This window comes from Blennius ocellaris (genome assembly GCF_963422515.1).
Source record: "Blennius ocellaris genome assembly, chromosome: 7".
NCBI classification, from domain to species: domain Eukaryota; kingdom Metazoa; phylum Chordata; class Actinopteri; order Blenniiformes; family Blenniidae; genus Blennius; species Blennius ocellaris.
The window spans coordinates 26,191,731-26,206,825 of NC_137656.1; the positions used below are offsets into that span (position 1 = coordinate 26,191,731).

The 15,095-nt window shown below is 42.6% G+C and overlaps 1 protein-coding gene across 3 annotated transcripts in view; it reads right to left on the reverse strand.

Moving 5' to 3' along the window:
- Positions 1 to 2,986, reverse strand: part of hk2 (hexokinase 2) — a 67,789-nt gene extending 64,803 nt beyond the window's left edge. For all 3 annotated transcript variants that reach the window (XM_080499835.1, XM_080499834.1, XM_080499836.1), the window contains exons 1-2: positions 2,755 to 2,986; positions 519 to 681 (exon numbers count right to left, since the gene is read on the reverse strand). In XM_080499835.1, the coding sequence (XP_080355961.1) occupies positions 519 to 681; positions 2,755 to 2,817 (226 nt within the window). In that variant the 5' untranslated portion in view covers positions 2,818 to 2,986. The remainder of the gene's footprint in view (positions 1 to 518; positions 682 to 2,754) is intronic.
- Between the last annotated feature and the right edge of the window lie 12,109 nt (positions 2,987 to 15,095).

Here is a 15,095-nt window from a genome sequence, read left to right on the forward strand (position 1 = left end):
TCCAGTCTGTTGCTGAAGGAGCTTCTACTGCTGACCAGGACTTCACAGAGGACGACCATCATTGTTCGGGAAGGACCAGTTCGGACCGGCTCCTCCCCTCTGAGCCCGCCTGCACAAAATCCACCTCCTCCACATAAGCAGCCTTTCTAATGAGATTGTTGAGCCTGTTGGTGCAAACCTTGAAATATTTCTAATTCTATCGCGATGAAGCTCTCAAACAAAGCACAAGCCTTTTCATTTTTTAAGCATGATATTCTTTTGGTGTGTTTGATGCAACAACCTCTGGTATTCTGAAAAAGAACATTGTTGTTCTGTATGCGATTTGCAATTGAAAGCAAATTGCGTCTCTTCAACTGGCCACTTTCAAGGAGAAGCGTTTGAATGACATGCCATTCATTTGGACCGAGGACACTTTCTACTTCATGCAAAAAGGTCAGGATGCAACTATGCACTCACCAAAATTACTTCAATTTGGACAGGGAACTTTTTTTCTATTACAGTCAAGAAAGTGGCTTTACCAGTTCCATCAGGAGTGGAGCGCACGAACGTGGGCAGCATCTTGACGGCGGCTGTGGGGTTGGTGTCTCTGCAAAGGCCTTTGTCCATTTCTCTGCGAAATCTCATCGACACGTCCATGATGAGCTGATCTGACAGCTGGAAGTGGTGCAGGAATTTATCCACCTGGAAGAGGAAAAGAGTACCTCAGCCCGTCTCATCCTAGCTAAACAGTTCAAGACAATGTGTGGCCAGTTACAGGTATGCTGTACCTGCACATATTTTTAAAAGAGGAGAACTTGGTGGCACTCCCTTTATAAAAATGACAAGTTCTGTTTTATTTAGCAATCTTCTCGTTCTTTTGGCAAAGAGTTTTCCTTGAACCTGTCTGTACGACACGTTAGATATTCCACACTAAAAAGCTGCTGATGAAGGCCTTGCAATTGTCATCTAATACATTTTCTCTCTTTTCTGTCCCTTTATGCAGAACGATAAAGCTGACCAGAGGCCACCTCCAACTTTGGTTCATCTCATTAAAAAAAAAAAAAGGGGGGGGGGGGGATTTTCTTTTTATTATTGCCAAAACTGGCTGGTGCAGACTTTGTTGAAGTTTTACTTTTTTAATGCAATGCTGTAATACACAAAATTGACCTTAATGTTAAATAGCTTCAGATAATAAACCATCAAATCACAGGTTGGTATTCAGTAATTACCAAGCAGTGTGAAACAAACTGAGAGCAAATCACAAGGAAATGGGCAAAGCCCAGACATTCCAATAAGATATGTAGTTATTCGTTCATTGCTTCAAGGTGTGGATTGATTGCTGGAAGAAATATTCAGAGGAGGAACCAGCTTCAACCAGGGAAATTTACTTAAGGTCAAATTAGCAAGTGAATCCTACAGTGACATTTAAAGTGCAACCATAGGTCTGAGGCTGTTTACTCTCCCTGAAAAGGCCTTACTGTGCTTATATGTGCTGGATATCTAAACACAAGATAAGAAGAAATAGGTATGAAAAAAAATACTGTGAAACGGATAGCAACTACAACAGTACGAAAAAAAGATAGTCCACCAACTGATAGAAATATACTCCGAAAAGACACAGAACTCCATGCAAAATGAGAAAAAGATAGAGAAAACTAACACAAAGCACCATTTAATGTGTAAAACATGACATGAAATATGTAATGCACATGAAAAATAAGCAACGTAAGACCAAGAGTTGCCAAACAACAAGAAAATGACACGAGATAACTATGGAGCGCCACAAAATAACAAATGCAAAGTTGGAAGGACACACAAGGAAGCCAGTGAGATGTAGACAGTAAACAATCATGTGTACATGCAATATGAGTCAAAGAGACTTAAAATGATCAGAAAACTACTGAAGAAATACCAAAAACTGCCACAATCAATGAAAAGAACTCAACAATCTTTGACATGACAAGTCAACCAATAAATACATGATGCATGAAGGAAATCAGGAAAATGTCACAGAGAGACAGTACAATAGGACGTTGACAGAAAACAAGAACAAATGAGCATAAAATGGTCAGGGGAAGGTGCAAAGGGACACAATGCATGTGAAAAGACAAATAGAAACAATGCCACAGAAATGTCAAACTACGAAATTATTATAAAATAAATACAACATGAGACATGCGGGAAGCTGGACAATGTAGAATTTGGTTATTGAATAATTGAGAAGGGGTAGGATTAAATGTTTATTTTGTGTACAGTCTTTCAATAAATGATATATTGTGTGTGTAAAATTAATTAATAAACAATAAATTATAAATGATTCATATATATATATATATATACATATACATACATACATACATATAAAAGAATACATCGTATTGTCTTGGTGTTTGTCTTTTTTTTGTTGTATGTTTTCACATATCTGAAACTCATTAATATTGACAAAGAAAAAGAAAGCCCCACTAAGCAAGGTCAAAACAACTCCAGAAGCACAATAAAGGCATACACACGATCATGATTAACAAATGTTCCCATGAAGAGACACGAAACAACCAACTAAGAGACGCACAACTGCGATCAATAGACGAAGAGAAGACAAAGGGGGCGGCGCCTTTCTCTCCCTGCGACTCTTTTACACACACAAACAGCCTCCAAACGAACTCTGTGGCCCCCGGAGGCTTCCGCAGCTCACAGGGGGGGTTAAAGTACCAGACCACGGGACAGCAGGTGACCCCGAAACAAGCCCCGGGGAGCGCCGTCCACAGGGACACTCACTTTCTGCGCCTGGTCATCATGGACGTCTGTGCAGCAGTTAGCCGGTAAACTTGAGGCCATCATCCTCCGTCTGTGATGTTTCTTTCACGTCCTCCTGCCTCGCGCGAGATCACCGCGTTCACCTCAACCACACACGAGTCCGAGCGTCTGACGGGAAAATGCGACGCTGCTGTCGCCAATCGCTGGATTATCCGAACTTTCGAGGGGAGTAGTCGTGTCTTGAGACACAGAGCACGGCCTGTCACACAAACTTCCAGCTTCCGGGAGTTTACGGGCTTGCAACGTCATCGACACCGAGGGCGCTGATTGGCTGCAGTAAAGGCGCGGTCCAAAACTTTTTATATCCGTTTTTATGTAATTATGTATACAATTCACGTCACCGGGGGCAATTTGATATACATATAACATTAACAGACTGCCACATTTACAGTATTACATTTCTAAATTTACAGTTTTTTATTCAAAAATTATTTGAAAACTACTTCAAGAGGACCATTTACACAAGACAAATTATTATGACGATGATGATGATGATGACGATGATGATGATGATTATGATGATGATGATTATTATTCGTTCCACAGCTGCAGGGCCGCCCCTGGCCAAGTGGGGGCCCTAAGCAGGATTTTATTTTGGGGCCCCCCTTCCAATAACATAATAATAATAATATAATAATACTAATAATAATAACAATAACAATAACAATAATAATAAATTACAATTACTAACGAATCAAATGAACAGCCTCTATCAACAGTGGAACAATAACTGTACAGATGCACACGTCTGCATTTTCTGGATGCAAAGTCATCAATGAGCTCATCATATGGCCGCTGCTGTGCTACTTCTGAGTTTACGCTAATCACAGCCAGCCCACTCAACCGTTCTTGTGCCATTGATGAGCGAAGGTAAGTTTTCAACAACATCCCCACCTTCAAGTGAAGCACGAGCCTCTTCTTGTTAGGACTTTTTCTTTCTTTTGCGAGCTCCCGAATCGTATTGACGTTTGGAAGCCGTCTCTCTCTCTCTCTCTCTCTCTCTCTCTCTCTCTCTCTCTCTCTCTCTCTCTCTCTCTCTCTCTCTCTCTACCTGTAAACAACTGTCTGTCGGCCCGTCTGACCGCTGATTGGTCAGATGGTGACGCTTCGCGCTTTCAATCATTGCGTCTCTTTTTTTCTCTCTCTCTCCTGCCTCTCCTGACTTGGTGGCTCTACGCGCCTCTCTGCAAAATGCACGCGCATCCTTTGCGCATTTGCAGAGAATGATGATACTTTATTGATCCCGAGGGAAATTCAATTCACTTGCGCAAAATGGGGCCCCCCATGGATCGCGGGGCCCTACGCACAGTGCGTGTTCTGCGTGTAGGGAGCTGTCAAAAACACCATAAATTCTAAAATTGGTTCCATTTACACATTTCATCAGTCTAGACCAGTGTTTTTCAACCACTGTGCCGCGGCACACTGTTGTTCCGCGAGATCTAGTCAGGTGTGCCGGGGAATCCAATTTCACATTTTTTTCTAAAAATCATTTGCTCTCACAGCCGCTGTCAGCTGTGAGAGCAGTGTGTTGCAGAGTAATCATGTATAAATACTCTTCACCACTAGATGGCAGCACAGAACTTTGCCGGTGAAATGAAACTTAAAGGTATACAGGAGGATTTTCAGGAATTTTAGGAAAGAACCGCCCTCTCCACCGTTTGAAAAAAATGCGCATGCACAACGCTGTACCTGCTCCCGAGACGGAACGCCTACTAAAACGCGTGCGAGAGACATGCATGAGCCCAGTTCTCCTCGTGCACGCTCTGTTTACAAGTCATTAGTCGGCATCGCTCACATAAGCTCACTTTACAAGAAGATTTGCACCAGAGGGGGTGAAACTGTGTAAAAATGTCCGAGAATAATGCGTCGGGTCGGCCACTGGCATGATGAGGACCGTGTGGAGTGAGCTGCGCGCAGGGACGAGCACGTACGACGGGCTTACGTCATATATCACCAGAATGATTGACAATTGGGAGGACCAGTTATTTTGATGATCCACCCGGAAGAAGAAAATCCTCTACTATACCTTTAACAGACGACAGTGTGGTTAATCACCACCACCTGCGGCTGCTACCATCTTGTATCAAAGTACTGTGTCAGTGACAGTGATGGAGAAGTTTTTGAAAAGGAAGAATCTAACCAGGATATCAGCTATCAGATATCCACCAGGTCCAGGTTTCACACTGAGTGAGTACAAATTAAAAAAAAAAAGAAATTGAGAAATACTTTTTTTTTGTATTTATTTGATTCCTGTTGATAAAACTTTGATGAGAACAACTTTATATTGTTAATATAGGCTACAGAGTTTCACATTTTAACATTTTCGGGTGGTGGTGGTGGTGGTGTGCCTCCAGAAGTGTGCCTTGGCTCAAAAAGGTTGAAAAACACTGGTCTAGACAGCAGTCAAGAGACATCACTTTTAATAAAATAGTCTTACATCTTATGTTGCGTAAATGCATCTTCTCTTTGTGTGTACACCCCTTTTTACAAGAACACCTAAATGATCCTGGACTATATTAAGATTATATCAAGTCTTAGACATGAACTGTGTGTAGCAAGATTGAGCCATCAGGCCTCTAGGGGGCACAGTTCCTTCAGTTAACGAGACGTGCCTATAGCGCCACCATCTTTGGGAAGTCGCCCGCTTGTGCTAAGCATAAAGATCCCAGGCAAAACATCCACAAAAACATTCGCTAATCCACGTAGCAACACTAATATTACCTCATTTTAAAGCTGAGGGAAAGCTCCATCCTGTGGAAACCTCATGGAGGAATTATTGAGACAAGGGAAAAGTCTTAAAAATTCGGGAATACATAGCCAATGAAATAAAATATTTTTATTACCAAAACAAAGAAATTATATTGAATAATATTGTACAAGAAATAAATATGTAAAAGGGAAAATAAAGTAAAGATTTGAAACTTATTCTAATGCAATAGCATGTTCAAAATGACGTCCTTCAAGCAGGAATGGCGTGATCAGGTATGGACTCGTCACCCTGAACAGGAAGCCCCGCCCACAGCCTTGCTGATAAGCCACGCCCACAGCCTTGCTGATTAGCCCCGCCCACAGCCTTGCTGATTTGCATTGTATTGCTTTTGTCTGTTGCAGACGGCTTGACTCATCCAGTAAATACAATGACGAAAAGCAAATGGAAAATAAAAAGATGAAATAGAAGAAGCATTGACAAAATGGGATAAGCAAAGACAAGATAGAATAAAATGACTAGCTTTGTATATTTTTGATATTGTTGATTCTCTCTATATTCCCACATTCATTTCCTTTTAATTGTGGCGCTCCTGTGATTCCGTAGGTTATGGCTGCTTATGCTGTCACTGTTGCTCAAAAAGAGTAAAAATGCCATCACTAATATAAAACCAAGAAGAGATAACTGTACAAGTTAACTCTCCTCGCCATTCTAAGAGTAAGAACCGCTATGAACCAGTGATTAGCACTCTGTCCACAGAGTGAGATGGTCCCTGGTCAGAGTCCGGGTTTCACGCCACTAACAATACACGTAGATTCATTTATCTTATAGACCACTCCACTAACAATACACGTAGATTAATTAATCTTATAGACCACTCCACTAACAATACACATACATTAATTAATCTTATAGACCACTACCACCACGATAAAGAAAAGGCCATTATCACTTCCTTGGATGCAGAAAAAGTCTTTTATAGGATCAATTGGAAATTTCTACTCGCTGTTTCTACCCAATGAAAATTTGGATTCAAAGAAAATGACCTCTCCTGGATAAAAACATTGTACACCTCACCCAGTGCCTGTGTTAAAACGAATAGTCAAACTTCTTCAAGGTTCAATCTTGAGAGAGGCTCAAGGCAGGAGTGTCCACTCTCACCATCTCTCTTTGCAATTTTTATCGAACCACCAGCAGCCGCCATTAGACAGAACAATAACATAAAAGGAATACGAACAGTAAATATAACCCATAAAATATGCCTTTATGCAGATGTGTTACTTTTCCTGCGAAATGCACAGACCTCTCTTCCAGAAACAATAGAGTTAATAAGCAGATTCTCTGCAATGTCAGAATATTCTATAAATTGGAATAAATCAGTTGTCTTGCCTATTAACTCTATTTTTCAGCACACATCAAATACCCCACTAAAACCAGGGAACATCAAATACCTCGGCATTAACATCTCAGCCAAGCTGTCAGACTTGGTGCACTTAAACTACACCCCCCTCATTAAAACAATAGAAGAGGACCTCACTCGGTGGAGGACACGTCCTATATCACTTATGGGGAGAGTAGCAACAATTAAAATGATGGTCCTGCCGAAAATTAACTACATCTTTTCAATGATTCTTCAAAACTTGCTTTAACACACTGGATTCTCAAATCTCAAAATTCTTATGGAAAAACAAACAATCACGTATAAGTTTAAAAACACTACAGAACACCAAGGACCAAGGTGGCTTAGATCCTGCCTGTTACACTGATGTTTTCTTATTTGTTTCAGGTTTTACAGATACTTATGCACAGGAGAATGTGGTATCTCCATCTCGAGACGTTACAATGGAGAGGAGCTCTTTGTCTCCGATTTGCAATTGGTGCACACATAACCTTTTCCAGGAAAGGAAAGCATGAAATGATCAAAAAGAAACCTTTCATATGCTCTCTCTTATGACATTCCTGCGACCAAGAGCTTCAATAGTTATGCTCATTTTGATCTTCTAAGAGAAGCGTGACCTCAAACATGCAATCTTTTAAGATTTGTCAAAAATAGAGAGAGGACAGTGAAAGTGTTCAGAAACTCAAGGCGACAGCCTATGACTAGTGATTCAACATTCTGGTGAAGTTTTGTAACTATGCAAAAACAACAAAGCTTAAAAAAATCAAAAATTTTATCCTGTGTATTTGTGAGTCTGTAAAATTTTTTTAAATCTATGGCAAATTTGTCAATCAATGCTTAATCTTGTATACGAATGAATGAGTGAATGAATGAATGAATGAATGAATGAATGAATCTTTATTTATTCATGATACAAACATAAAAAGAAAGAAAAGAAACATTTAGATGAATAAAACAAAAAACAAAGGAAACAACATATTTCACTTCATCTATTTGCAAAATGAAAAGAAAGAAGTAAAAACATATTGACACTGACCCCTCAAACACCCCGATGTCCACGTCAACAACTGACGGTGAAGGTTCCTTAAATTTTATTTAACATCAGCAGTTGCACAGATGTTGATAATAACCTGAGTGACATTTGGATTCAATGTTCTCCAATTAAAAAGCAAACCCTCACAAAGAGGAATTACTGTAGCGCTCAAGAATCATTCCTTTATACCTTTTTTTTTAATGGATTCATATTTGATATTTGTTTTATCTCCATTCCTAGTTTATTCCACAGCTTTACTCCACAGACTGTGAGTGAAATGAATCTTGAAATGTAGTGTTCCTCTATAGTCATAACCACTCACTGCCTCACATCCGCTCTTTCATGACCAACACAAAAGTTGAGCAGCAAAGAAAAGGAACAAAAAAAAAACCCAACCAGTGCAAAGCTGACCACACTGACAACAGAGGATTCCTCTAGCTGATGTATTAAAATATTGAGGGCGTGTCGTAAATCACTGACCAATCAGCAGACGGCTCCTCAAACTCAGACCTGCTCCATAGTCCCGGGTTCCCCGACCGAGGGGGAGCGGAAAAGTGACCGCTTTTGGAGCGGTTGTTTCCGGAAACTCACAAATTCTTGCGGTGGAACCCCGAACCGTACCGGACTGTACCGGTCCATTCCAGCACCAAGGTTCAGCCCGCTGGCGAGCAGAACACACCGTTTGGACTACACTTTTTTTCTTTTCCTTTTTTTTTTTGTGGATCCTGGGAGCCCCCCCCCCCCCCCAGCTGCAATGCACTCCACGGACCTGCAGAAAGACCAGTCCGTGCCTACGCTCCCACACAGCTGCAAACCTGAAGCTTCCTTGCAGCAAAGCAAGGCCCTACAAAAGCCCAGACTACGGACGATGCTGTACCAAACAGCACAACGGAACCGTAAGAGAGCTTTTGTCTGGCCAGCGCTGCTAGATTAGCCTGAAGCTGACCTGCAATCGTGTTTCGTGTGTCGCTGATAAGCATCTGTTGTGTACGCACATTCACGCGCACCATCGCAAGTCCAGGACTCTGGTTTTCCACCTCAGAATCCGAGACTCAGAACCGAGCCTCGCCAGAACGTTCTTCCTTTTATCCTCTTCTCTCTCTCTCCCCTTCATTAACCTCCCATGTGTGCACCCTGTGCATATCCCGCCGCCACGTGTGTCAACTGATGGAGATAAGCTCTCCACATAGCTACAATTAGCATCCAAACCGCTAACTTGTACCGCCATGATGCGTTTGTATCGTCACCGGAGTTTGGCTGCATGTCGAAACATCCAGTTAAACTCCGGCGTTACAGTAATGATTCTGTCTCAGTGAGACCACAAGCGTCTTGTTTATCCGGTCGCCGAGCAACCGCCGCACTCCCAGAAAGAGCGAGTCGAGCGCCTCCAGTGGCTGCGTGGGTCATCGCAATCTCTCTTTACGGCCACCTGGTGGTCACGACAAGTCATTGCGCTCTCCCTCTGCACGGTCACCGTCCCGAACCAGACGCCTACCTACAGTTCCTCAGGGCTGCATTCCAATTCTCTCCTCCTTGTCCACAAGCAGTTTCCACAGTTGTAATATCAGTGTTAAAATGTGCCGATGATGCAATATTTGCTGGACTTGCAAAACACAGGCAAGAAGTTCAAGCAAGTCCTGGGTGGTTCAGAGAAAATGACCTGAAGCTTAACTGGAAAATGAAAGAGATCATCATAGACTTCAGGAAACATGAAAATAGGCTCAAGCCCAATTGAACTTTGCTGGAGAGCTGGCAGAAAGGGGATTCACACATGAGACAAGACTTGGCCTGGAGCCATGACACTCCCGGCCTGATTAAAAAGGCTCAGAAGTGCCTCTTCTTCCAGAGGCAACTGAAACAGAAGATGTGCTGGCCCACTGCACTACTGCACTTCTTACCCTGCTATAATGTTAAAACAACTCTCTCCTCTATTGAAACACACAAATGAGAGACTGTCGTTGTAGTAAAAGTCTCAACATTGAATTAAACTTGATTTGTCTCTGAGATCTTCAGCTTTAAGTGTTTTTCTATTCTTATAAAGGAGTAAGTCAGAAACTCACATTGATGGTATGGATCCCCCTACAGGATGAAGCGCTGGGGAGGTGACACAGTAAGGCATGTTAATCCGACTCACCTTACGTAGACCTGGAGCCACATGATACTCACTTCTCTCTCCAGTGGGCCAGATGAGTGAAATGACAGCATAACAACCTGTTCATTTTCTAATTTTAACCAAACGTTCCTTTTTTTAGTGCAAAAACAAAAGAATGCCGACATTATGAATAATCCAATATTTCAAATTCAAAGAAATGCAATTTCAGCATTATCGTGTCTATAACAGTGCAAAATACAGCGGCATGTGACAAACACATGTCTTCTGCTGGAGTTTTCATGTGTACTTTTTGCATAATCAATTTCACAGTGGGACTTTGATGCTGATGATCCTTCAAAAGTACAAAGAACTCTCAGATCTTTCGGCTCAGTGTTGTGCTGGTCGTTTGAAACACCACAAAATCCCTACTCCAGTACAAAATACAACAGGTGATATTCAATAGATCATCCCAATCAATATTTTGTTGGTTATTTTTAAACTTTACAAAGCCATTCTGTGGGGTGGACTGGATTCTCTGGTTTTGGCTCAAGGCTGCATGTTTGTCACGCCTGCAACTGCGTGTGATGCATATTTTAGTTCCTTAAATAATATTAAGACATGCAAGCACGGAATTGATATAATTGTGTTTATTCACACAGACTTGTGTGAAAGCAACTGGAGTGCAGCAAGCATGCAGTATTTCTGAGCAGCATTATACACAACATTGTATTAATAAGTGACATTGTTTTGTTTGGTAAATTTGAGCTGATCATTTGCTTGGCTTATTTCCATATCCTTGAGTCGTTCAACAGTATTTATCACAGTGAGGAGCCTTGCCATTAGGAAGGTTTCCTGTGCTGTGTAATTGATCATTTAGCTGTTTTGCAAACAACAAATCATCACAAACTGGAGATTGGATGATTCAATGGATGACCTAAACCAGTAAACCAAAAAGAAAAGAGTCACAAACACAAATGGTGCATATTTCAAAACAAAGGGCTGTCAGGATCAACCATGCTTGATTTAACAAAAAAAAAACCAAACAAAACACCTCAACTGTTATGATGTGGTGAAGGTACAAGGAAAGAAAGCAACAGGGAGCAATCAACAAGGTGGAGGTGAACATGGAGAGAGTGTGAAGACTCAAGGAAGAAGTGAAGCATGAAAGCGTCACACTATCTATCTTTCCAACCTTGGATTTTTTTGTTTTCATACTTTCTTGGACAACATCAGGAGGCACTGCAGGACATCGGTAAGACACTGAGCAGTCTAACGACCCAAGTTGCTCGTGTCACCCACTCGGCTGGATCCGGTCTGTGTAGATGCCTTGGGTGGAAGGACATTGGCTCGCCTCACCCACCGCATGGCCCCCCTACGCCTCCGAGTGTCAGGGAACCACTGCGAATTAATAAAGCCTCTCGTCCTCCACTCTCCCCATGCCCCTGTTGTACTGGGCCTCACTTGGCTAAAGAAACACAACCCCCAAATTGTCTGGTCTACTAACTCCAGTTGGGGCATTTTTTGCCACTTGTATTGTTAAAGCTCATCTCTATCCTCCTCTCAGCGAGCCCTGGTTGACCTCTGCTGTTCCGTCGGAATATCACAACCTGAGTGAGGTCTTCAGTAAACAACGGGGCACCCCCCCCCCCCCCCCCCCCCCCACCCCATACACACACACACACACAGAACTCACAGCTGTACAACCAATTTACTCCCTGGAGCCCCTCTGCCCTTGAGTTGCCTGTACATTGTGCCCTGACATGTGAGAGAGGCTATAGAGAAATAAATACAAGAGTCTCTCTCTGCTAGGCTTATCTGTCCTTCCTCCTCTCCTCTTGGAGCAGGATTCTTCTTTGTGAGCTAGAGAGATACCACCCTGTGTCCATGTACCGACTTTCAAGGACTAAACATCACGGTTAAAAACAAATACCCGTTCCATCTCATTGACTCGGCTTTTCCGCCTCTTCATGAAGCCTTGATCAACGATGTGTGACACGATCAACCATTTTATTTTTGTGTACCTGAATGACATTTAGATTTTTTTCCAGAAACCTGAAGGAACATGTCCAACACATTCACCTTGTGCTGCAGCGCATCCTGGAGAACAAGCTGTTTTTTCTAAGGCTGAGAAATGTATTTTCCATGTGGATTCTATAAGTTTTCTGGCTTTCATCATCGAGCGGGGACAGGTGAAGATGGATCCAGCTGAGGTTCGAGCTGTGGCAGAGTAACCCGAACACATGACTCCGTAGCAGCTGCAGCGTTTCCTTGGTTTCACAAACTTCTACCGGCGGTTCATTCGCAATTACACCAAGGTAGCCACACCACTCACTCTACTCACCTCTACCTTCACTTTCTTCCAGTGGACTCCAGCTGCTGACTAAGCATTTGGGATGCTCAAGCAGCTGTTCATCCAGGCCCCAGTGTTGAGTCATCCTGATCCTACTCAGCAGTTCATAGTGGAGGTGGATGCCTCAGACTCCACGGTAGGTGATGTGCTATGTCAATGCACCAATAGTTCTAAACTGCACACCTGTGCGTGTTTTTTTTCCAGATGACTCACCTCAGCCGAATGTAATTATGTTGTGGGGAACTGGGAGTTGCTCGCAGTGGTGCTGGCTCTGGAGGAGTAGCGGCACAAGCTGGAGGGCGCTTCCCAGCCCTTCATCAACATCTGGATGGACCACAAGAACCTCTCCTACCTCCACAATGCCAAGCGCCTTGATGCCCAGCAGGTGTGCTGGGCCTTTTTCCTGGGAACGTTTAACTTCACCCTCACGTATCAGCCTGGGTCATGCAACACAAAGCCTAAAATGAACGTTGCCTCCTTCATTGTGCATGTGTGAATATGTGGACGTCTTCAACAGAGTAACGCACTTTGTGGACTGCAGAAGCAGTGGAAAAGCCTTATTAAGGACAAATCAATTTACCGTTTGCCATATAAATAACACTGCAATAAGTAAGGGGCACTAAAGTAATTCCCTTCAGAAATTAACTAAAGCTGGTGTATAATCATGGTTCGATGTTTCCTTCCATGACCCTTCATTAGATCATGATTCAATTCCAATGTCTGCTCTGATTACATGAGTGTTTGTTTTGATTCTAGCTTTCATATAGAAGTACGATTGAACATGCATTTAAATCCATTCATAGATTATCTGATGTCTTTGGTGCAAAATGAATGTCTTGTAGATGAAAGATCGACAATATATTAATAAATTCATAAATTAATGTGGATGAAAACATTGGCACAGCAATATGCATTCAGGAAGATCTTCCTAATGCTTCTAATAAACGCCTATACTGGATACATGTTGTGATGAGGGTTAATTATGAAGCCCCCGACATGACATGGTAAAATAATAAATAAATTGTGGCCACTATATAGCTATAATGTGCACATGAAATATTTATTTGTGGCCATAAAGTAGGTATAAAATGATTCCTGGGCAATTGGGTAAGCAAATCCAGCGCACCTTCTGTATGGTCTAAGATGGAGGCGGTTGAGGGGCTTAAGCTCCACGATGGACCAGGATAGTATGATTTAATTTTATTTTGGGTTGGGAATGAGCTACAAAGACATTCTGAAAAGTCTGACATTGCAAGAGAACCATTATTACTGAGAACAAACCTGCTTGCTCATGTGGATATGTTGGGCTTTTCTATTTTCTCTGTTAAAAGCACCTAGGAATGACTGTGTTGTATTTGGTGCTATATAAATAAAGTTGAATTGAATTGAATTGAGAAACATTTAAACAGAATATTGAGAGCCAGATTGCTTTACCGGCAGAGGAATGACTTGGACCCGGGGATTTCATTGTTGACCAACTGCAAGGCCCTGGAAAGGATCACAGTTACCGGTGGATGTATTCAAAGTGCAAACAACACGGTATTCCCCCATTCTCAAAAAACCCAGTGCCGACCCCTTCAACTTCAACAATTATCTCCAATATGCCCTTCATCTCCAAAATCTTAGAGAAAAACAGTTTCCTCCACTCTCACCTATCCCACAATAACCTCTATGAAATTGTTCCAGTCCGGTTTCCGCCCACTCCATAGCACTGAAACAACACTAGTCAAAATCACCAACGACCTCCTTATGGCCGTTGATTCTGGACTCCTCATCATCCTCATCCTCCTTGACCTGAGTGTGGCCTTTGATGCCATTTGTCACTCCACCCTCCTCAACAGACTGTCCTCCATTAGTGTCTCACACACTCCATTAGACTGGTTCACTTCTTATCTCTCTGGCTGCACTCAGTTCACACAACTGAAATCCTGTAAATCCATCCCCAAGGGATTATCTACCTCATTATTTACCTCCTTCCCCTCAGCAATATTTTCCGGTACCTTCCAATATTGGGCCCGGGTGGGCCTTGGCCCACCCATTTTCGGTCCATCCCACCTATTTTAGCCATGCTTTTGACCCAGGCCGATAGCGAGTAGTGAGGAAAGCTTTGAGTGAAAGCTTCTCAGCCAATCAGCTGCTTCTACCCCATGTGTGGACCACCATGTGCAGTGACGTCAAAATCGTCATCCGCCCCTTATGCAGGGTCCCCTGCGTCGCCTCTGCATTCCAGGGCTTGAGATCCTCCGTCTCCCCGTCTGAACAAACACAAATGAAAAGCAAATGAAGATAGACACACGGCTCAGAACTCCCGAAATGAAACCTAAAGTATTTTATTCCCAGAAGTGAGCCCAGAGACGAGCATGAACACAATCGTGCTACACGGTCTGCAAGTTCTGCAGACGAGCCTTGTGTAGAGCATGTGAAGCCACACAGGTACACTGTCGCAACAACTCTACTGAGTCGCTGTCCTCAGTGCCACAGAAAAGCGCTGAAACTGAGATGAAGGGGAACCCGTTGTTTTTTGGGGGATTATTTTAACTGGCCCATCCAGTTTTCTTGAGGCCCACCCACAATCAAAATCCTGGTGCCGCTACTGCTCACCACTAAACCCTCATCCACCCTCCCACCCTTCTCCCTCACTGATTGTATTTCTGAAATAAAAACCTGGTTCACCCTCAATGTTCTTGACTTAAACAGCAATATAACTGAAATCCTTCTCAT